Raw genomic sequence first — 24,193 nt, 5'->3', positions numbered from 1 at the left:
AGCTCTACATTTTGTGATTCTTTTCTTGAAAACACCCAGTTTCCACTCCACCCCCCTCCTCAATCATGAAGCTAGTTTCTTAGCATCAATTGAGGTTCTCAACTTTAGGAAAAAAACCAGTATCCCACGGAGAAGTTTAATTTTCTGGGAAGACAGGACACTCATTCAATCCTTCCAGTAGTTACAGAATAATCATTTATTTTTAATGATGCAGATTTGGAAGAGGCAGCTACATTCTAGACAGTTTTAAATGTTTGCTTTTTATTTTATTCCATTATATCCTTACGTTCTTTTGCATGTTTGAGATGGCCAAGAAGCCCCTGGAGTTAGCCGTGGCATTGGAAGAAGGCCTACTTCCAGTTCAGCAATTGACTTGCTAGGTTACAGAGTGAACGTCACTTGCCTGGAGACATGAAAAATGGTACCATAATAAATCACTGTGGCCACTAGGATGGTCTGTTGCATACAGTTTATTTCACTAGACTGCAATTTTATACACAGTATGAAGGGGTTTCCTGATAGCACATATATAGTTTACTTTCTGTACTGCTGAAGAACCAATTTTTTTTACATTGTATCATAATACCCTATCATTAAAACATTATTCAGTGAATTTTTTCCAACTACATATAAACGGAGATTTACCACACACGGTGCAAGAATGTCTTTATAACATATTTGAATCACAAAATGTGAATCTAAAATACATCACTGTAATTAGAACACTACTTTAAAATTACGATGCCCCATGTTATAGTAGCCAGATTTGATTATTCTCTGTATAAATCACAAAGCAGTTTGGTGAATAACTCCTTGGATAACTGGCAGCAGCTTTTAACTATGACTTCAAAAGAAATCTTTAATTAAGAACCAAACTTTCACAATTAAAAAAAAAAACAACAACTTCTTCCCTTGTACATTTAATGTTCTGAGAGTCAAAACTGGGACATTTATAAAGTCTCTAAAACAAGGAGAATAAATCCAACCCTCCTTCAGCTGAAAGGCTGGAGTTGTAATATTAGGTTTCGTAGAAACCTAAGAATAGCATTGTATGGGAGTGGAAATGAGTTATAGAGAAACATAACATTTCTTTTAAAATGTCTCGGATTCTTCTGCCCTTCCCCACCTCTGTCAAACACAGAGAAAGAATACTGCATTACAAACAAAGATGTGTTCCCATGAAATGATGTAAACAAGGTAGAGAGAAAGATTTCTTCATTTTCCCATTTTGTGGAGTGGGGCAGTGGGATGACACCAGTTAAATAAGAAATAGAACTCCTAATCAAAGAACCACTTCATCACACACAAAACAGCTAGGGATAATTGCTGAAAACTTCTCATGTGTTTCCTTTTCTTTTCCCCAAAGTCTGAGAATGTTTGAAAGTTCAATAAATAGTAGAAAAATAATCCTTTACTTAGAAATTTTGAGATGCATCATCTAGAGCTTAACATGAGTTCCATACAGCAATCGTGGTATCTAGGTACCGCTAAGAAACAAAGTGAAATATTCAAAGCACACGTTTATATCCGGATGTGCCACGTTCCCAGTCTCTGGTTGAGAAGACTGTTCTCTCTTCCAGTTAAGGAGAGCTGAATGTTTCTGGCTCCTTGGAACATTCCTCTGGCTCAGCTTCATTTATAGGTTTCGTCTCTATGTTTGGAGGTTCGCCTTCCGTTCCGTTCCATTAGTGTTATGGCAGGTTCATTAATCAGGCTTATTTCCCCTCCATTTCAGAACCAGCTTCACGTCTTCACAAACGTGAGTTTTGTTGTTGTTTCCCTCATTTTTAAACATGTTGACAGGCAGGAAATGAGTTAAACCACTCTGGACAAAGCACAAACACAAGGGGGAGAGGGTCTCTTGCTGTGGGACTTAAGCTGGTTCTTTTGCTTTCCAGAACATTCTGTGTCTCCCACATCCCATCTTCTCGTGGAGGTGAGGAGATTGTTAGCACTCCGCGTCGACAGTGTGTACCGTCACGGCTGCCTGTAAGTGGTGGCTGTGATGAAGAGTGGGGTGGTGTGACCGGTAGTGGTGGAACTTGTGACTTAGTAGGGCAGCAGTCTGAGGGGGGGTGTCCAGGTCTAAGTCCTCATCGTGGTTCCCCACATCAACCCCGGCTGACAAAGGGTCATTGTTACACGGAGGATTTTCACTGTCTTCCTGTGGGCTCATGGTGCTGTAACCTAGAAAAGGAACAAAACAAACACATAGCTGACAGCTTCAAGATGCAGAGAGAGTTCATTACAATTTCTAGGGCACTGGGAGATGTTCCTATCTTTGGGATACATGGGCGCAAACATTTGCAGACTGTCAGATGTTAAAACAATTTATTTTTAAAGAGATCTAGAGATAACTGTTTTTTCCTCCCTCAAAACAACTACACAATAAATACATAATCATTTTATACAATTGAGAGAGTATAGAGGAGAAAAAAGTAAATATAAGAACCCTCACCCCAAATCCCCAAACCACAAAAATCACTCCACACCCCATCATCCATAGATAGCCACCACTGATACTTGGTTTGGAGAACTATCCTCCTACACTTCTCCCTAAGATTATTTCTTATATCAAAGAAATCCAAAAATCAAGCAGCTTTAAGAAAAAGATCCAAACAGTACTCCAATCAGTTAAGGGATGGTGGGGAAATTTAGGCTTCAAAAATGCCTCAGTGTCATGCCACAACAAGAACAAAAACTAAACCTCAAAAAACTGTCATCATCACCTGCAAACCTGCTCCACAGCAGACAACTGTATTAGGTAACTCTTGCGTATCAATGACCCATGTATTATAACATCCATTTTATAAGTGAGGGACATGATGATCTGAAAGGTTATGGAACTTGCCCAAAGTTTTAGTGCCTAAGGAAACACTAACTCTACATATACCCACAGCAACTAGAGAAGGAATGAACTATTCCCTGTGTAAGCTGGCTCATTGTATTTAAACATTAATTTCTTTTGGTATTCTAAGTAATACATGTTTCAAAGGAAAATGCCCTTGTTGATCAAAGGATTCCATTCTAAGAACCCTGGCATGTTTTTAAATATTGCAAAAATCTTGTTTAAATGGTTTGAGAAGCGACAGCTCATTAATATTTCCACTGCATCTACAGTTAGCATCAATCAGCACTCACTTGTGGGTTGTGCTAGTCACATTCGCGGTTGCAAAATTGATGTGCTTGCATATAGCCAAGCAGGAGTAGTTTCTGGTTGCAATGGTATGCTTTGTGCAAAAATGAAAAAGGCAGTTCCCTGACCTCAATGAAACATTATTCAAATGATAGAATTATTTAACTGTCCGTCCAATTCACAAATACTTATTGGGCATCTACCATGTACAAGTCACTGTGGTAGGAGGAAACACAAAAATGAAAACCTGGTGCCTGCACAAAGAATACAAAAGCTAGTGTTTGAGAAATGAAAAAAGTACAAACATAGGTCATTCAATTATTCACTTATTGAAGACAGTTACGGTGCTGGAGGGGGAGATGAGGAAACATGAATAAGAGATGTCTTCTTAATAACTTAACAAGTGAGTATGAGACAGATGTTCACAAAGCGAGTCTTCCTTTAATGCAGATAAGGGTAAATGCTATAATTGCGATATAATTGATATCCAGAGGAGGGAATAACTAATTCTGGCTGGGGGAATGAGGAAGCTTCACAGAAGAACTCATATTTTAGTTAGGCTTACCTGGATGAATAGGTACTTGGTAAGTGGACAGGAACAAAGGAACAAGATGAACACAGCCACAGAGATGTGGAAATAAAGGCCATTCCTGGAGCACGTGGCTCAGATAAATGCTAGCAGGTAGCTGAAGAATAGGGCAGGTGGAAGGCAGAAAGGAAAGTTCAAGTCAGATCATAAAGCCCACACCAAAGGTTAAAAAATGGAGACAGACTACATGATTTTGAATAGACCCCAAAATGGCGTGATCAGTTCTTGTTCAGAGAGTTCTGGTGGCAGTTTGGAAGGTGAATGAAAGGGAAGCGGGGCAGGGTGAGGGGCTTGTCATAAGGTTATTACAACAGCCCAGATGAGAGATGAAGAATTTAAACTAACTCAGTGGGATTGGACAGATTTAAAAGCTATCTCGGATGGAAGCAACAGCAGTTGGTAAACCATCAGATGTGGGTGATTATGGGAGGTAAGGGGTGGTTAAAGGTGACAATAACTTCAAGTTAGGATGATGAGAGAGGGAGACACAGAGACCTCGAGCTTCAGGAGAGAAAACAAATTTTGATTTTATGCATCTCGATTTTGAGAGTCTTTGGGGTCACATTGGTGGAGAGGTCTAGCCAGAAACTCAGAAGTGTCATCTGAGAAGTCAGGGCAGAAGAGGGAGAGTTCACTGACATGTGTGTCTAACATGACTGAGTGCCTTCTTGGTGCCAGGTAGAACAGAAAAAGGGAAGGGTGTGCCCTCAGCTCCCTTGTACACAGGCAAGAGTGGGAAACACCCCTACACTCAAACAGGCGCATCAAAAGGAATCCCAAAGCTGGTGAACTTGGTCTAGATCCTGGAGGAGGTGGCCTTCATGGGAGAAAGGGGCTCACCAGACTAATAAAGGAGTGGAGAGGTACTCCCAGCAGGGCAGAAGCACAGGCAATGACACAATAGCTTGGCAGACTCTGAAGGGTTTTGGGAATGGCGAAAGCTTGGTGTTGGGGAGGGGCAGTGGGAGATGGTGCTGTGCAGATAGGCTAAGACCAGATCAAGAAGGCTGGTAGGTTAGCTGGGCGCTGTGGCTCATGCCTATAATCCCAGTGTTTTAGGAGGCTGAGGCAGGAGGATAACTGGAGGCCAGGAGTTTGAAACCAGCCTGAACAACATAGTGAGACCTTGTCTCTAAAAAAATAGGAAAATTAGCCAGGTGTGGTAGTGCATACCTGTAGTCCTAGCAACTCGAGAGGCTGAGACAGGAGGATCGCTTGAGCTCTGGGGTTTGAGGCTGCAGTGAGCTATGACGATGCCACTGCACTCTAGCCCAGGCAACAGAGTGAGACCCTGTCTCAAAAATGAAATAAATGACAAAACCCAAAACAAAACAACACTCCTCACCCCAGAAGCTGGTCAGAGCTCTGAGCTAGGATCTAGAAATGGGCAAAGGTGGCATTGATGAGGGTGGACAGAAGGAAGGTGGGATCAGAAACTTAGAGGACAGGAGGCAGGAGCATGGGCTTCGAGGAGACAGTGGGGACCTGAAAGAGGGACAGTTGCAGTGTTTGGAAATGGAGCAAGTAGCCGGCTTCAAGAGACTGTTCAACAGAGTAGGCTGGATCTGGTGACCAAATGGACCTGCCTGGTGAAGATGCCAGGGAGGCTGACACCCTTGGATAAGGTCGAGTTTTCTCAGTTCAGAGCCTAGGGAAATAGTGAAGCCTTTACCCGAGATTATGACACCAGGAGCCATAGGAAGTTTCTCAGCTGTGGCAGTGCTAGGTCTAGAATGTGAGATTGGGTGCCAGGCTCCCAGACCTCAGTTACAAAGTGCTGTGTACGCTTAAACCACCTTATGCTATTCGTGCAAAGGATGAAAGTAGAAAGCAGGATTTTAGCAAAGTCCCAGCATCTGTGTTGATTATTCAAACACCTCCCGTCTCTGCTCATTTACAAGCACCCACACTAACTGACAATTCATTTTAACACTTGAGGCATTAGATTCACTTCATGGGGGCCCTGCTGCTTGGCTCGTCCCCCACTGTCCCTCATCTTGCTGCTGGGCCTCAAGCCTCGCTTTGAAGGTCTTCTCTGGGAAACCTTCCCAACCTGCTCCCCCCACCGCCTCCAGCCCACAGCCCACACGGGGCTGGTGCCCCTTCTGTGCGCTTACACGGCATTCTGCGCACATCTCGGTCTTAGATGTTAGCCTGTTATAATAAAAACAAGGCCATCTGTCTATTAGCAAATTCTTTCATAAATCACAGGCACGTGTTTATCTTTATACTCCCAGGATGTAACACAGTACTTCACACAAAGCAGGCACTTACAAACAAAAGCAACGCCCCCCCCCATACTGTATTCCCCAAGCAATTGCATCAGTGAATTTTTCTGTTTTTTAAGTTATCTGTGGCTTGGCCTGGTATGACATTCACTAGTCTCATCTAATAATGAAGACGGCTCTAGGATTCACTGGGCCCTGCCCAGAGCTTCTGGGAGTGTTCACTGACGCTCTTAGCTTGGCGGGTCACAGGTCCGGGTGACCCAGGGTGACAGTGAAGGTGCAGTTGTCTCCAAGGCAACTCGGGGGGGGGGGGGCACCCCCAGGTCTTCTGCTACTGCTTTCTGATAAGAACCACAGCAGAGTAAAACCCTCATACTAAGGCCACTCCATTTACCTTTTCTCACTATGATACTATTGCTCAATCCCTCTGTAATTTGCTCTTATTTCCATAACTAAGGAAGGCAAGTTGTGGAGAGGCAGGAGAGATAAACACATTTCCTCATTCAGCACATTAATTGTTTACTCAGTGCCAGGCAGTTCTGTGGAGCACTGGGAGCAGTGATGAATTAAGACAGTGGTGGTCCCTGACTCATGGAGGAAGAAACACTATTTGAAACACAAAAGATACCTGCAAACACATTCAAAGGAAAAGTTTCTTTACTATAAAGGCTGGCATAGCAAATCGTCTGCAAAGACAATCTCAAGCGAGAAATAGGTTTTAGGAAGGAGGCCAGGAGTCCCTAAAGAACAGAAGAGCCAAGATTAGGTTTTTGTTCTTTGACATTCTGCTTAAGTATTTATCTGATGGTTCCTAAGAAACCTCTCTTGATTGTAAGGACATTAGGTCCCCTCTGGGGACTCGCTCACCATCTCGTGGCCATAGACAGTAACTGCAGGAGAATATTTGCACAGCACCAGAAAATGGTCTTACGTTGACCTACACGGTTTTCAATCAGGTTTTCAAGGTTTTGCGTTTGCCTTTTATTTCCGTTTTAAGTCTTTTGGAATTTGCCAAGAACTAGGGGGAAATTCCCCTTTTCAAAGAAGAAAAAAGTTGCTAATATACGTTTGCATAAAGTTTCTAATAAGATAGTGACCAAAATATAAATTCACAAGGAGCAAATATATTTTCTTGCTTTTTAACTTGAAAGTAAGCCAGTATATGATTAGACAGAACGTGAAAATTTTAAGAGAAATAATGAACAAAGCAGATACACAGTTAAAAGTATATGCAGACAGTGATTGTTCCTAACCTCCACTTGTGAGTGTAACACTTGGCTGAATAACAATCATCTAAGCGATCTTAGAATATTGAGCAAAATGATTCTACTTTTCAAAAAACACTCTCAATTTGAGTAGTTTTTCTTTTAAGATACAAAAGTTAAAATCAGATTCCTTTGAAATACAAAACTCTGGCCAGGCTTGGTGGCTCAGGTCTGTTATCCCAGTGCTTTGGGAGGCCGAGGAAAGATGATGGCTTGAGGCCAGGGGTTCGAGACCAGCTTGGGCAGCATAATGAGACCCTGTCGCTAAATTAAAAAATAAATATAAAAAAAAAATTAGCCAGGCATGGTGGTGTGCACCTGTAGTCCTAGCTACTCCAGAGGCTGAGGTGAGAGGATTGTGTGAACCCAGGAGTTTGAGGTTGCAGTGAGCTATAATAGTGCCACTGCATTCAAGCCGTGGTGACAGAGTAAGACCCTGTCTCTAAAGAAACAAACCAAAAAAGAAGAAAAGAATCACAAAACTCTCTTGGTTATATAAGCTATTTCTAAATAGAACCACAGCCTAAAATTTCCAAGATTAGTTTGGTAACATTCAGTTTTAATTCTAGGAACATCACAACTCTGAACCATACCATGAAAGCTAGGCTGTTCAGCAGTTTATACACTTACATTTTTTTATTCTTTTGAGTTTCCTTTGGGGTGTCACACCCAAGGACTCACACAGAAATACGCTCACTGGGTAGCACAGAACCACAGCACGCCCATCCCACCAGTCCACGGGCCAGTCAGTGCCAGGTTCCTCCATGGGCTTTTCCCTGCAGATGAAGGTGAACTATCCTGCCCCCGCCTTCTTTGTTCCACTCCTTAAGGAAGCTATCACATTCTACCGTTTATCATCTTACAGATACATGCATTCATTTATAGTTTCCTCCTACATTGTAAATTCCTGCAGGGCAGGGTGGGCATGGAGGTAGGCAAGTCAACCCTGAGCTCCAAGCCTGCCACAGGTCATTTCATTTAATCCTCACAACAACTTTACCAGGTAGGAATTTTTAATCCTCCTTTAAGTATTAGAAAACTGAGGTCCAAAGTAGCTCACTTCAGGTTGCAATAGATTAAAAAAAAAAAAAAAAAAAAAAAGAGGGAGAATTGGGATTCAAAGTGAGCTTGGCTTGACTCTACCCTCCTTAGCTCTTCCCCTGTGCCACCTGCCTTGTGAACAGACAAGTCTCCCATCTCTAACGCCCTCCACGGTGCTTACTACAGTCATGTGTTGCTTAAGGACAGGGATATGTTGTAAGGAAAGCATCCTTTGCTGCTTTTATCATTGTGCAAACATCATAATGCGCTTATACAGACCTTGACAGTATGGCCTACTGCACACCTGGGCTATATGGTGTAGCCTCTTGCTCCCAGGCTACAAACCTGTGCAGCATGGTACTGAGCTGAGTGCTGTGGGCAGCTGCCACACCATGGCAAGTATTTGTATATCTAAATATATCTCAGTAAAGAAAAGGTACAGTAAAAATATAGTGTAAAAGATTAAAAAAATCATACACCTGTATAGGGCACTTACCATGAACGGACCTTGCAGGGCTTAAGTTGCTCTGGGTATGTCAGTGAGCGAGTGCTGAGTGAACGTGAAGGCCCAGGACACGACTGCTCACTACTGCAGACTGTTTGAACGCTGCACGTTGAGGCTACGCTCGATTTATATAAAAGTCTTTTCTTTCTTCAATAATAAATTTACCTTAGCTAACCAAAAACTTTCCAATTTTTTAAGTTTTGACTCTTTCACAATGGCAAGTAGCTTAAAACACAAACGCATTGTACAGTTGTACAAAAATATTCTCTTTCATTATATCCTTATGTTATAAGCTTTTTCCTATTTTACAAATTTTTCATTTTTAGTTTTTAAACGTTCTGGTTAAAATCGAAGACAAGCGCACACGTTGGCCTAGGACTATATAGATAGGGTCAGAATCATCAAGATGTCACCGGGCAAGAGAAAATTTTTCAGCTCCATTGTAATCCGTGGAACCCCCGTGGTATATGTGAGATGCTGTTAATTTGGTGCATAACAGAACACACCAGAAGCCCAATACATGCACCAAGTAGGAGGATACACAGATAAGCAAGAAACGTGTTGACAGGACAATTAGATTTCCTCCTTCAATATGTACAGCTTCGCCTCCAGGCATCACAGGGACATTAACTTGATGCCACCATTTTTAGTGACCCATGTACAGGTTTTTAAGGGATGAAAACATGCAGTTAAATTCTATTGATTTTATGATCCATTTGAAATACGTGCAATGTCAATGCCTTCCCCTTCTTTTGGTGTTGCATTCTGTCTGCACAAAAAACCCCACCATTTTTCATTCCTTGGGGATAATAGGGATCCAATTATTGTGAAAAATGAAAGGAACCAAGCCCTTAGCTGGATTCCTTGGTTTTCAGATACTGACACTGCACCATTCCTTTCATCTAAGCTGTTGCTTCATCTGCCATTTTACTAAGACAACGGGAAAGGCTAATGGAACATCGTAAATGTCACCCAGAATCCCAATTTGGTACTGATGCAATTTCTATTGGGGGAGAGAGAAAAAGGATTCAGTAGTTCTGCTGAATAAGAAATTATTGCTGTTGAACTTTAGTAGCCTCAAACCTGTTTCATTATTCAAAGGGGAAAGCACAGGACTGCTTGGCAGCAGGAATTTATGCAGGTTCAAAGGTTTTTCAGGGAAAAAAGCCAGAAAGTCAAAGAAACTAAAAAAAAAATTTAAGTTCTGTTTTGGCTCTCCATAGAAACCCAAAGTTTCTATTTAGTTGGTGGGAACACTGTCACTCAAAGCCCAAATTAACAATCTCCAATTTATAAAAGTGAGCTTTAGCTTTTCTTGTTTTCCAGACAGAGTTTGAATACTCAGCTGTAGTGAAAACGGTAACATCAGTTGCTTTGAGGAGTATCTACCCCTGCATTTTTTAGCACAGGTGTGGGAGCACACTATTTGAAGACTTTTTTTTTTTTTTCCAGGAAAGGTATAGAAGAAGCTAAGTCAAAAAAGATTAAATATATTATTTATGCATTAACAAAAAGACCTGATTCTAGGAGGAAAGTAATGATTTCTGGAAAATTAGAGAGCTATCTTAAAAAAAATGAAAAGATTTGATGATGACAGGAAAAGTCCTACCATACCTGTTTATATTTTTGTGGAGCTACGACAACACAGACTATGATGCTTACAGACTAGGTTACATTTGCTCTTTGTAACAGTAGACAACATGAACACCGAGGAGAGAAGCACGCAGACTTCCTGAGACCTTAGCACTTGGCATCTCTTCATAATTCAGCCTGACCCATCCTGAGCATCTCATAGGTACTCTATACAACTCCATGCCTGCATGCACAGCTATCTTTTTGCCTATCACATCCTTTGCCCCTAACTTTTCTTTAATCATTCCTCAAGGCTCAGTGCCAATCTTGTTTCTTTGGTGAAGCCATTTCTGCGCCTCCCAGACAAGGCCAAGGTCGGGGCCGGAGAATTCTAGAGGACAGCACAGATTCTTCTCATGCCCCAAGGGGACGTGCCTGGGAAAGCTCTTACTGATGCTGATGTTTGCCAACCCACACATGATGGCAGGGCGTAAGAGGATGCCGACTCTATTGACAGTCGAGTGGGCGAGTAAGCAGCTTCCGCTCAGACAATACGAATTCTTCTTCAAGGAGAAACACTTGGAAGCCATCTGTGTGCCCACAGGTCATCCGGCTTGTGACCGGGAGTGGTGGACATAAGCAAAACTGCCCTTGGGCTCTTATAGTTTACTTAAACACAGAACAGGAAAGAGAGAGGGAGGGAGGTGTGGGCACCATCCCACGGGGACACACCAGGTCCCTTAGGTCTCCAAACACAGGATGTTGGCTCTCACCGTGATCACTTTCTGTTCCCGATCGGCCCCAGTAGCGCCGCCTCCTTTCTGGACTGTGTGCGTGCCGTTCGATGACCGCAGCTATAAACCGAGTGTTGCTGACTGTGGGAAGTCAAGGACAGTCATTGTCACTCTTATGCCAGCATCTTTATCGTTACAAGCACATTTGCTCTGAGTGGGCTTATTCACATGTTGGGGGAGTTAGTCTTTGGAGTGCTAGAATAAGTAATTTTTAAAAAATTCTGAGTATCAGGGGAGCTGATTTTAGAACCGGTAGAGTGAGAGGTAATTAATTACTTAATAACATGCTATGCTCTAGGAAGGTGAAGGCAAGGGTAACTCAACATTAGTGGAACTCTCTTTTAATAAAGAAAATCCTCTCCTTTCCACCCCCCAGCTGTATATACTATTTAAAGTCTTAAAAAAATGCATACCTGAAACTTCCCTTTCTTAAATACTATGCTGGAAAGTAACGAGGAAGAGAAAGGAAGGAAAGGGTGATCTGTTTTGGGCCAAAATACTTAAGGCACAAAATAACACCCTAGTATCTTTTGAGATTTTCTAAAACAAAGACCTACACTTATTCCTAACGAAAAAGGAAGAGAAAAGAAACGCCCACCGTGTCAAAGCTTCTTAAATTTTAATACAAGCCAAAAGGATATAAGAAGGAATATTTATTTAGGATCAGCCTCCTGCTGACACATTCTGCAGTGAGGCAGCTGAGTACTCACTGATGCCTCTGTCTTCGTGGCTGTCGTCGTCCCTTTCATCTCTGTCATTCTCCAGGTTGGACATACGCACTGACATTTCTACCCATCATTAAAAAGAGAGAAACATGACTATTTAATCAAACAAAATCATCCCCTTTAATACCCTGCTGGGTGCTCGTTTGATGGCTGGGTGACAGCATTCCATCAAGAATGAATCCTATCTTGGAAAGAGTGAACTGATGCCCCCATTTTTTTTTTAAAGCAGGAGGGAGCAGGAATCCAAAGCAAAGCAAGAAGTGAACAATCAAGAAGGCACCTGAGGCCGGGCGCTGTGGCTCACGCCTGTAATCCTAGCTCTTGGGAGGCCGAGGCGGGCGGATTGCTCAAGGTCAGGAGTTCAAAACCAGCCTGAGCAAGAGCGAGACCCCGTCTCTACTATAAATAGAAAGAAATTAATTGGCCAACTGATATATATATAAAAAAATTAGCCGGGCATGGTGGCGCATGCCTGTAGTCCCAGCTACCCGGGAGGCTGAGGCAGAAGGATCACTGGAGCCCAGGAGTTTGAGGTTGCTGTGAGCTAGGCTGACGCCACGGCAATCACTCTAGCCTGGGCAACAAAGCGAGACTCTGTCTCAAAAAAAAAAAAAAAAAAAAAAAAGAAGGCACCTGAAACTCATTTCTGAAGAAAGAGGAGGAAAGAAAGTAACTGAGGACAACAGATCTTTAATCGTCTGCTCAAGTATAGAAACAGAAGGAGAGAGGTCGAAACCGTGACTGACTGTGTTGATAAAACGATGTTACAAAGGCTTCTTTCTAAAAGGCCAGGGGTAAGGTAATGCTGGATGATGGTCATCCTTAGTCTAGCCCGATCTTGCCAAGGGGAAAGCACTTCGAGATTATCCCTGTTACTAAATCGGGCAATATTACCCCACAATCCCTCTTCAGGAGGGTGGCCAGAGTGAAACATTCCAACATCAACCTGTCATTACTGCCTGCAAGGGTGAGAGCTAAGAGTCCAGGAAGAAAGATGTGTTAACCTTATCTCCATAAAGGTCAGGTTAACATATCCCTGGGGGCTGGGGCTACAGGAAGGACTGCGGTGACCATTAAATGGTTTTGTTCTCTGCAAATGAGTACAGATGCCACACTAAAACTCTCGGTATGGAGGCCATGGTTAGAGATTAATCATTTTGTACTTGGCTTTGACTACTTATGCTGTTTTAAGAGATGTGATTATTCCAATGTGTGTTTATTCGCACTATCTAAAGGCGGCTGCATCAGAACAGATGTGTATTCTCACCAATAGTGATCTGGGGTGTCTTTGATGCGTCCATCTTTTTGCAACTGCAAGAGCAGGACATCTGACAAATTCCCCCCTCGGCATCCCAGCGTCCCTGACTGGCTTATGACAGGGGCAGAGGCCACTGCAGGCTAATGCTGGTAAGCAGAGAGAGGATCCAGGGATTTTTCTGGGGAATCAAAATGGAACATGCAGGGTTTTTAGGCACTCAAGAAGACATCAGGCTTTGGGGACCCTGGGGACTGCCGAAACGACTCCACGGAAGCTGAAAGTGCAGTGCTGTTCTTACAACTCCACAATGGCTTACACAACTGGCCCTATTCTTCCAGCCTCAGAACAACCTCAGGGAGGCGGCTACCTCCCGAAGGAGCTGTGGATTCACTCGGAGCTCACCTTGGGCAGCGAGAGGAGACATGTGCTGATGACTCCGGCGGTGGATCTGGTGGCGGTAGGCGTACACGGCGAGGACCAGGACCATGATGCACCCCATGATCCCTCCGGCCACGGGGCCCACGGGGGCGCTCTTAATCATGTTTAACGTGATCACTTCATCACCTTCAGTGAAACAGACAAAAAGAGGCTCCTTGTTATTATGACTTCGCAAGTGTGGTAGGCGGTGTGGAGGGAAGCGGGTGGCGAGGTGGGAAGGCACAGCCTGGGAAGGGGGTTGGGGAAGATAAACAGCCGTCAAGCCTTGCACTTCTCCAAGAAGCCCCACCAGAACGTGGGAGTAGAGGCTTCGTTTAATTCCTGGTCCTCAAGTGTTGGTTGCCAGGCAGAGCAAGAACACAAATGGCAAGGACTGTCAGAACAAGTGAGCACATGAGAAGAGCTACTTAAGTATGCGGCACCCGGTGTTCTCAGAGCTCCGGCTCCCTGAGGAGACAGAAAAAGTTACCTAGTGCAGAGGCAAGAGCAACGTGGGCCTCTTGGGAGGGTCACGGACAGATCCACTGAAATAATGGGCTCTAGGTACAATAAATATGTGCCAAACAGACCGCATTTCAAAGCCTATGAGCTCCCTTTAAAACGCCATTTGCACTTTCCAGATAGGAAACTACAGGTGGCATATAAAATGATTCCTTGGAGCCAGGTCACTTCAACTATGGTCTCACCTGGTTCAGTAGTAATATGTGAGCTCAAAATTTCTTCTAGACAGGCTGATGTAAGAAATGTTAAAAATCAAGGTATTAGCTAAAGGCTTAAATATTTGAGTCAACTGCCAGCTAAGAACTAGGACTTGGTGTTAATTGTAGAAAGATACTAAAAATATAAAAAGCTCAGGAAAGGGATATAGTCTCCTTGGCAGTATTTTCAAGGTATTGGAGACCAATCCCAGGGGTGTTCTTTCCTGTGGTGTCCTTGTCCTCCATCCAAGGCTGCCCTAGCACCATTGGGTGGCTGTGGCTTCTGTTGACCCCAAGGCCCTACAAAGACCGTCTGCCTTGCAAAAGCTGTCAGTGAAGGCTGCAGCAGGAACTGGATGTGCGGTGGTCACCCAGTACGTCACCAGCCCCGCGCTTCTGACAGCTGGCATACACATCTGCACGGAATCCGGAGCGCAGCCGTGCGGAAATAAGCCCTGATATTTCTCAGAGCAAGCTTTATGGGAATGAGGCCCAGGCTTGCAGAATTTGGCAGGACAGATGGCCAGTCTCTCTGCACAGAATATCTAGCCAGCTCCGAAGGTAATTATCTGCCGCAGTTTTGTAACTAAAGACTACTGGCAAAGGAATCAGGAAATTTGGGTAGAGGATTATTTTTAAACCATTCTAGTATATAAGCGGGAAGATATGTATTCAAGAATCAAATTGTTCTGGGTTCCCAACAAACATACCTATTGCTCCCATGTCATCAACATAGGGACTTTTGGCTCCCACAATCCCCCCGAAGCATTCCTTCTGGGGTGCACAGTAGGATTTGTCCAGATGAGTCTTTCCATCACTGTCCACCATGCACCACTCACAATCCAGCACCCCAAAACAGTCCCTGCAAGAAAGACAGTGCTTGGTGTTCCCGAAAGCAGTGTGGGGCAGGAAAGAGCATAGAAGCTTGTTCTTCAGACAGCTTTCAAGATCTCCATTACTTACTAGTGCCATGAAAGTCTTGAGCTTTAGTTTATTTCCTTCTAAAAGGAGAATGGCAACAGTCTGCCAGGGGGTAACTGTTTTATGCCTCTCCCCAACTTGGAAGAGAAAGAGCTAAAACTATTCTCTGTGAATTAAATTATGATACCTACACATGATGAATTAATTGGGGGCTATTCAAAGTCATCTTAAAAGACTAAGTGGAAATGGCTGCAAGGTTTGTTAGACTTTGGCCTACCATCTCCCAAGTGTGTGGTCATTTAAAAAAGAAAAGGAAGGAAATAAGAGTCAAGTTAGTCTGCAGAATACTAGGCCAGTTACACAGATTTTCCTATTGCCTAATTCTTAAAGCCTTTAAAATATTATTAATTAATACATGCATTATGACTCTGTTAAAAGAATGTATGCAATGTCAGTGTTTCACAGACTTAATTGAGTTGGAGTGATGGCATAACATCCCAAATCAATCAATCCGATGCCAGATTTTTCCTTTGCTAAAGTACACACCAAAAGTAGAGCAGGCTGCCCCTTCTACACACCAACTCTGTTTAATCAAATGTCGACCTGCAGCTGCAATAAACTAATCACCCACCTCCTCCACTTAGTCTACCACAGCCACTATTTCCATGATGCCTAGTCCAAAACACCTGTTCCCACCCAAGGCGTGAGGAGGGAGAAGGGTCAAATAGTTTTTATTATAGTTCTTAAAATTACTATGAAACAGATCTGCTTCCAAAGAAAGGAAAATTACTGAACTTAGAAAGTTCACATATAGAGGCTGGGCACAGTGGCTCATGCCTGTAATCCTAGCACTGTGGGAGGCTGAGGCTGGAGGATCCTTTGAACCCAGGAGTTTGAGGTTACTGTGAGTTATGATGATGCCACTTGTACTCTAGCCCTGGTAACAGAGCAAGGCCCTACCGCAACACAAACAAAAGAAGAGAAGTCACACACAGATCCTGCATTGCTGGTCTGTTTCTGGAATCCCCGTTCCCTTGCCTTGCTTCTTTGTGACATGTCCCTTCATGCTTCTTTTATTTCAAGAAAAACTGTCTCATCCACAGATGAGACTACTCACATGTTGTACAAATGCTGTGTAGTGGTAATAAGTGGGAACTAGACAACATTTAATCCTGTGGATAAAAGGCTTATGGAAATCAGTTTCAGATTTGAAAAACTGATGTATCTTTTTAAAACATCAAGAATGGGAATAATAAATATTAGCTAGAAAAGGTCAACGAGGCTACTGATCACTATTCATTACTAGGCTCTGCTTACCCACTTTCCATCCGCTGACTGCACCTGCTGTTGACACACTGGTGAAGAGCATCCTGCAGGCCAGGGTCCATAGCTGTGTACGTCACCGGCTCCTGGTGGACCTCGCAGCTTGGGTTTCTGTGCATGGAGCAAGGCTGGAGGTTAGGACCAGCGCTGCCACATTCCAAACTCATCATGCCCCTGGTCCTTGACAGATCTCAGGGTGAGCCCTGGCTTTGCCACTTAGAGTAACCTTGGGCCAATTACTTAACAACTCTGAGCATCAATGCGTTCTTCTGTATGTACAATAGGAATAATGCAAATACACGTGACCCTCTTAAGTTCTAGAGATGGGATTTTTTTTTTTTTTTTTTTTTTTTTTTTTTTTTGAGACAGAGTCTCGCTTTGTTGCCCAGGCTAGAGTGAGTGCCGTGGCGTCAGCCTAGCTCACAGCAACCTCAAACTCCTGGGCTCGAGTGATCCTTCTGCCTCAGCCTCCCAAGTAGCTGGGACTACAGGCATGCGCCACCATGCCCGGCTAATTTTTTATATATATATCAGTTGGCCAATTAATTTCTTTCTATTTATAGTAGAGACGGGGTCTCGCTCAGGCTGGTTTTGAACTCCTGACCTTGAGCAATCCGCCCGCCTCGGCCTCCCAAGAGCTAGGATTACAGGCGTGAGCCACAGCGCCCGGCCTAGAGATGGGATTTATCACAATTTTATTTAACTGGTGTTAAAATCTGTCACTAATATAAATAAATAATGCTGTATTATGCACGACCAAGCCTGCACATATGTGAAAAGCACCTGTATATTTATCTCAGGGTTAATTAAAAAACTAAATGACTAATGTGCATAAAGTACCTAATAAATGGTAGGCACTTAGTAAATGCTTGTAACATTTTCACATTTTTCTGTATGTAGGATATATACTCTTAATACTTTTACAGCATTTAAAATTTAAACCTCAAAGTGGACATCATTTTATGGTACTATGGAGCTTGAAATCTGGCTCACTGAACAGTTTCATCATTAAAATGAATCATCATTGTATGCCCCACTCCCCCCCCAAATCTATAAGAGACCCCATAGTATTTTTGTGTCTGCATGTATATAAATATATATTTAACATATATTTTTTACCGGTTCTCTGCATTGGTGAGGTTGCCAGTGCACTCATTGACCTCTAGAGGGCACTCACAAGGACATTCACATTCATTTTGTTCCATTCTGAAAAGCAAAAAGAAAAAGTTACCTCATGGAAAGTCAATGACAAACTGTATATTGTACACATACTGGGGAAGGAAAATAAAGAAGCCCAAAGCTGGTTTAAAAGGACAGTAAAAAATAAATTATAACAAACAGTTTAAATATACAATTGGCCTTATTCTATTGCTCTTTGGACCAATGATGTTACGAATAGCACAGCTCTAAATGTCTTTGTAACGGGGACTTCTTTCCTCTTTAGGACACACACCAGCACTTTCTGTTTATTTTGCAGATGCCACTTGAAAATGCCTGGCATCTGTTCAAATATGAAAGAGTGCAGTGAACAGAGAATATGACCCATCGCGTTTTTACCGGTGACAGTTGAGACACAGTCGGTCCACCATGCTGCAAGCACAGAAGGCAAGAGAGTCGCATGTTTCATTGACAATGCCAACGAATGCATTGGTTCCCGGGATCCTTGCCAGTCTGTATTTGGAACAGTGGCTGCCATGCACAAGGTTCGTCAAGTCCCCCTGCAGAACAACCAAGGTGTCAGAAGTGACAGGAGGCAATGCAAAGATTCAACCTTACCTGGGTGAAAATCCTTCAACCACCTGCAGAAAACAGCTTAAAATAAAACTTTGTTTCTGATTACAAAAGTCGCTGTTAAAATATAAACACATGCACACATACACTGTTAAAAATGTGGAAAATAAACATTACTCACAATCCTATCACTCAGCGATAATTTTCATTTAACAATTGTGTATATATGATATGTTCTTTTATGTATGATTATACAAATATAAATTTTTATAGCTGTTTTTATAATCTGTTTTTTCAAAACACATAATAATATATCATAAAGAAAACTTCGAGGAGCAATGAAAGACAATTTTCAGGTAAGGGATAGTCTGTAAAGGAATAGTTTAAAATTTACTCAAAGGCAAACCTAATTAACCACGAAACATGCATTTCCCTCCCTTGAGTAACAAACTTTTCTCATAGAATAATAAAATTATTTAAAATCCAAAGCCCCTTTAAGAGACCAGTTTTCTGCTTCCAGAATAATTAAACAATCCAATTAAAGCAAGTACTCTCTTTATTCATTCTATAACAATAAAATATGATAGCAAGCTTCTTTAATTGCCAAATTTGTTTACCATATTAGAAAACCAAAGATTCAACAGTGGTAATGTAGAGTTGTGTCTAACCATTTTTTCTGCATGTATATCGTATACACTAGGCAAATTATTTCACCCCATGCTTATTTCCATGCCATTCACACTATATTTATGCATGATGAGAATGAGCCTAACTTTGAGAATCATGGTGTTGAATGGGTTCTTCGAGGTCTATGCGAATTTTCCAGTGTCTGGAAGACACCCACCTCTACAATACCAATATAAGCAATAACAAAGGCTTAGTGTCTTGCCAGCTCCAAAAGCTAGAAATGCTTCAATTCCATTTGGGGATAACTTGGGCACTCAATTGTTCTATTATTTCTCAATTATTTCATATTCAATTAAAATTTGTCTTAAAAAGTTTCTGAGTATCCTGGCTTTATCTGCTGAAGATCCCATAAACCATTGTACAAATGATATAGATACATAGAATAAACTGGACTTTCTTATGACAACCTTAACTGGCAACCTTGTTTGTCAGGGTCCCCTTTAAAGAGAGTACTGCTTAAAATGGTATGGGGTCTGGATTGGGTAATAAGGACTTCTCTTGCTTTAAACACTCTATTCTATTAATGTATTTTTTTTTTTTTTTGAGTTTTGCTTTGTTGCTCTTGGCTAGAGTGCAGTAGTGTCATCATAGCTCACTGCAACCCCAAATTCCTGGGCTTAAGCAATCCTCCTGCCTCAGCCTCACAAGTAGCTGGGACCACAGGGTGTGTGCCACTGCACTGGCTAAGTTTTCGTAGAAACATGGTCTCACTCTTGCTCAGTCTGATCTTGAGCTCCCAGCCTCAAGTGATCCTCCCACCTTGGCCTCTCAGAGTGCTAAGATTACAGGTGTGAGCCACCGCGCCTGGCCAATATATTCGTTTTTTAAATTCTTCTCTTTCACCAGACAACTGCTTTTTGCAATCAACTTTTTAAGACTCAGTTTAGGATTTTCAATTTAACCTAGTACATTTTTAAAAGTGATTTTTAATTATACATTTCATGACTGATGTAAATGTCTATTCCAAATAAAAAAACTTCCTGTGAATAACTTTTTTTGAATGTTAGTTGTCATTCCCCATTTTAGTTTTCTCCTAACTAGGATTATTTACAAATTAATAAGAATGTCCTTAAGATCTTTAACTATAACCAGGTAAATTTGCAGCAATTCAAATTATACAAAGTATTCTAAGCTAAAAAAAGAAATTATTTTTGGATGATTTACATGAGAGTTCCCATGTAACAGGGAGGATGATCAAGAACTGACCTAACTTGGCCTTAGGAATTTAAGAGACTAAGTGATCTCTAGAAGACAGGAAGAGAGAAACACATGGTGCCACATATATTTATACAAGAGTGTGGGAACAGACTTCAGCAGATATTTCAAAGGGCTTACACTGGGTGAGTCTTTAAACAAACAAAACCAAAATAAAATACCAACTGTGAGACCTTAAAACATTCATTTTTCTTCTTGGGGCTTTATATCCCACAATTGTCAAATTGGGAACTGGACTAAAAGGTATTGTCTCCTCCTATCATTCTCTAATTCTAAGGCGAAGAAACAGGCAGGAATAATATTCAGACATTAGCCATCATTCCATTTCATCTTCCATGATGGGATGGAAAAATGAAAATGTTAAGGAATCAACTTACCACAAGGCTAGTGTTGAATTTATAAAACCTCTGGACTGTTCTGTCACTGAAGCTGTTGCACAGGTTTTTCTTTACGAAGTTGGGGTGGTTGAGGATATCATTTGCTACCAGGGGCTCCTACCAAGGCCAAATAGAACAGAAGACATATGCCATGTAATGAGCTGTAGGCTGGTGGAGAACTGAGCTTCTTAGCTTTGCAACAAATACCTTGTGGGTGATGTGCTGCTGTTCCACAGGTGCATGTCCTTTGGGGTCAATGAGAGTTGGATGTGCCACCAGATAACCCCTGTCCTCCATTATGAAGCACCTGTACCAAAACAAGTGACATCCCTCATTCATATAAGCTGTTTTTTTTTAAATTAAAATGCTTTCAGAGAGCATTTATCTTGCTTGCCCTGAAACAAACTGCATTTATCTCAGGTTCTCAATAAATATTGAAAAAAATGAAGGAATGCTGGCAGGCAGGTAAGATAGATACATTATTTTTGAGGTGGTGCATCACCTGGAATATAGGTAAAGGTGAGAGTTACACCTGATTCTGTGGCTACTTCCATAGTTCATATAGAATGTGCCGACCCAGTCCAAGTAGATGGACTCAAAGATGTTTGGCAAGGAGATATGAATGGGGAGTTTGATTTTTATTTCCAGGGAGGCAGATCCTAAAGGAAGTAGACTTGAGTATTTAAAGTGACAAACTAAGCAAACCACATACTTTCTCCTTTCAATGATACACATACACAAAATACAGCATTGAGGGGACATATAAAAATATACAGTAGTCTTCCCTTATCCGTGGGGAATACATCCCAAGACCCCCCGTAGATGCCTGAAATTGCAGATAGTACTGAACCCTACATATACTGTGTTTTTTTCTTATATATACATGCCTATGATAAAGTTTAATTTGTAAATTAGATATAAGAGATTAACAACAAAAAGTAATAATAAAATAGAACGATTACAATATACTGTAATAAAAGTAATGTGAATGTGGTCTCTCTCAAAATATCTTATTGTTCTGTACTGTGGAAAAGTGAGACTGAGCATAAGGGGGGGACTACTGTATACTGTATTTGACAGAGACACTAAGTAAGTAAAGCTAGAACCGCTTTAATCGACACTATATTCTGCTTCACCTTACCCTACATTAGTGATATCAGCTTGCCAGGAATCCTGCATTTCCCCATAAGAGCCAGTGACATGAAGTGTGGACCAGGAGATGGAACTAGGAAAGCTATTTTAAAAAGCAGCCTGAATTAAATCAAGGGAATGTCCTTGCTTTGATCAGACATGTTCTTTTGAAATTCAGGAGGCAAAGACTTGGTTCCATGAGCCTCTTCCCAGGGAAATGTAAAATGAGCAGTCTAAGCAGCTGCAAATGTCACAAAGACTTTGGTTTAATGACTAAGTTCGCATCAAAAGTACTACCCAAGAGAGTACACTCTGGTCTTTCTAGTACCAAGGATATGGGAAACTTCTAATTACTGACTTCTAGGGAAACAAAAGCTTGTGGTGCATTCTGTGCCACAGTTACTCTCCTTCTTGTGTGCTGAGTCTGTCTAACTCACAAACAGTATATATCTTAGAAAAAGGAAAGAGAGAAAAAGAACAAAAATCTTCCTAATGGCACATGCAGGCCATGAATTCAACTTCTGGTCCTAACCATAACTATGTGGTTGCCATTCAATAGAGATGTTTTGTATAGTGGCAGCTAGAAAGGAAACAGGGTCTGTAAAGGGCTTACCTTATTTTATTGCCACCGTCTTGATTACACACTGGTAATAAGTCCATGAGAACCTTGTAGAAGTATCTAAGTGTGAAGTCAATGCCCATCACAGCCACAGTGTGCCCAGAAGACAGCTGTGTACTTTATGTGAAAAAGATCAATGAGAACGAGAGGCATGGCATATTCAAAGGTAAAAGCTATGTTCAAATTGTAGGGACATTGTATGGTATCAGAGATACATTCCCACCATTCCTCCCCAATTTTCCCGCCTCCCAAAACAATTAACTAAACGACTGATTTAACATAACATGGAGATTTCATAAGAGAAAATTTTAAGACTTAAAGGAGGACTTTCTAAGTAAGACTGGCCCAAACCATGAATAGCTATGAAATATAACTAGTCTCCTAACATTACAAATGTTCAGAGTGGCTGGACTGTTTGGCAAAAATATGGGTATAGAGGCATCAGATGGAAGGGTAGATGGATGGTTACCGTGGTTACTTCCAGCAGATCTCCAGATAAGGAGCCTGAGCAATCTCCTTGTTATTTCTTTCCTTTTGTAGGTAAGGAGACTGAGATCTGACAATGACTAAGTGACTGGTGTCAGGTTGTACAAAACCTAGTAGGAACAATGTCTAGTCTAGTTTTCTGTCCACAACACTAAAGCTGATTCCATTCAGAGCATGGCTTATATTGTACAATAAGACTCTCCTGGTTCCTTTCTCCATTCTCCAATACTACTCTCAGAAGGAGGAGAGTGAAGGAATAGAAAAGGTGAGCAGTACAACACGATGCAAACTGGAATCAAGCAGATCTGAAATCAAATCTTGGCCCTGTGGCTTCTGGAATGCTATTTAACTTTCTCAAGCTTTAGTTTTCTCATCTGAAAATGGGAATGATAATAATATCTACTTTGTAAAGCTGTTATTGGGATTAAACGAGATAGTGTGCTTACGGTGCTTAGCAAGCTGCTAATGAGCTTACTACTCTTTAGAGAGAAAATATTTCAAGAAATTGCTAGGTGTATCAGAAATATGGACTTCTCAATTAGAACCTTGGTTCTTTTCAATTTATGCTCATGGGTAATTGGAAAGGCATGGGTTACTTGACCAATGAACTCCTGCACTCTTGTGCCTGAGAATTTGCAGAGTTTATCCAACATGGAGCTTTCTAAGAGCCCATCATTTAATATCATCTACCGGCCTGCTTAATCTTTATAAAGAAAATATCAAAAGAAAAATGGCAAAAACCTCAATTATTTCTCATAGCAATCTATGAGGCTTATCATTTCCAGAAAACTAAAGCTTGAAGAAATTACATATTTGGTCAAGATCACACAGTGAATACTTGGTGGAAGTAGGGACTTAAACTCAGTGTCTCCAACTCCAAAGCATATACTCTTAACCACTAAGTTACACTGCCTCCTTAGATCTGCAGGGCATTCAAGAGTTTCCAGGCAACTTTACATTATTATTATTTTTTTTTTGAGACAGAGTCTCACTTTGTTGCCCAGGCTAGAGTGAGTGCCGTGGCATCAGCCTGGCTCACAGCAACCTCAAACTCCTGGGCTCAGCGATCCTACTGCCTCAGCCTCCCGAGTAGCTGGGACTACAGGCATGCGCCACCATGCCTGGCTAATTTTTTGTATATATATTTTTAGTTGGTCAATTAATTTATTTCTATTTTTGGTAGAGATGGGGTCTCGCTCAGGCTGGTTTCGAACTCCTGACCTTGAGCAATCTGCCCGCCTCGGCCTCCCAAAGTGCTAGGATTACAGGCGTGAGCCACCGCGCCCGGCCTACATTATTTAATTACTTGTGAGAAAGCCAGGAAGGAATCATAGTTCCTATCTCATAAATGAAAAAAATTGGGTTTAGCACTGTTAAAAGACTGAAATAAGATAGCTCAGATCACCTTTTATTTATGGTAGAGAGACCAGTATCCAAATCTGGCTTTTGCTACA

General features: G+C 41.8%; 1 protein-coding gene across 1 annotated transcript in view; it reads right to left on the bottom strand.

The window, feature by feature from the left end:
• Positions 1-458: 458 nt before the first annotated feature.
• Positions 459-24,193, bottom strand: part of CACHD1 (cache domain containing 1) — a 205,381-nt gene continuing 181,646 nt past the window's right edge. The window contains exons 17-27 of the mRNA XM_012767130.2: positions 22,248-22,370; positions 20,711-20,810; positions 20,504-20,620; positions 18,051-18,211; positions 17,613-17,699; positions 16,488-16,604; positions 14,960-15,111; positions 13,516-13,677; positions 11,841-11,918; positions 11,110-11,211; positions 459-2,187 (exon numbers count right to left, since the gene is read on the bottom strand). Coding sequence (XP_012622584.2) covers positions 1,949-2,187; positions 11,110-11,211; positions 11,841-11,918; positions 13,516-13,677; positions 14,960-15,111; positions 16,488-16,604; positions 17,613-17,699; positions 18,051-18,211; positions 20,504-20,620; positions 20,711-20,810; positions 22,248-22,370 — 1,438 coding nt within the window. The 3' untranslated portion in view covers positions 459-1,948. The remainder of the gene's footprint in view (positions 2,188-11,109; positions 11,212-11,840; positions 11,919-13,515; positions 13,678-14,959; positions 15,112-16,487; positions 16,605-17,612; positions 17,700-18,050; positions 18,212-20,503; positions 20,621-20,710; positions 20,811-22,247; positions 22,371-24,193) is intronic.

The sequence above is a fragment of the Microcebus murinus genome, chromosome 2, assembly GCF_040939455.1.
Source record: "Microcebus murinus isolate Inina chromosome 2, M.murinus_Inina_mat1.0, whole genome shotgun sequence".
Lineage (NCBI taxonomy): Eukaryota > Metazoa > Chordata > Mammalia > Primates > Cheirogaleidae > Microcebus > Microcebus murinus.
This window is presented reverse-complemented; position numbering and strand designations above follow the sequence as displayed.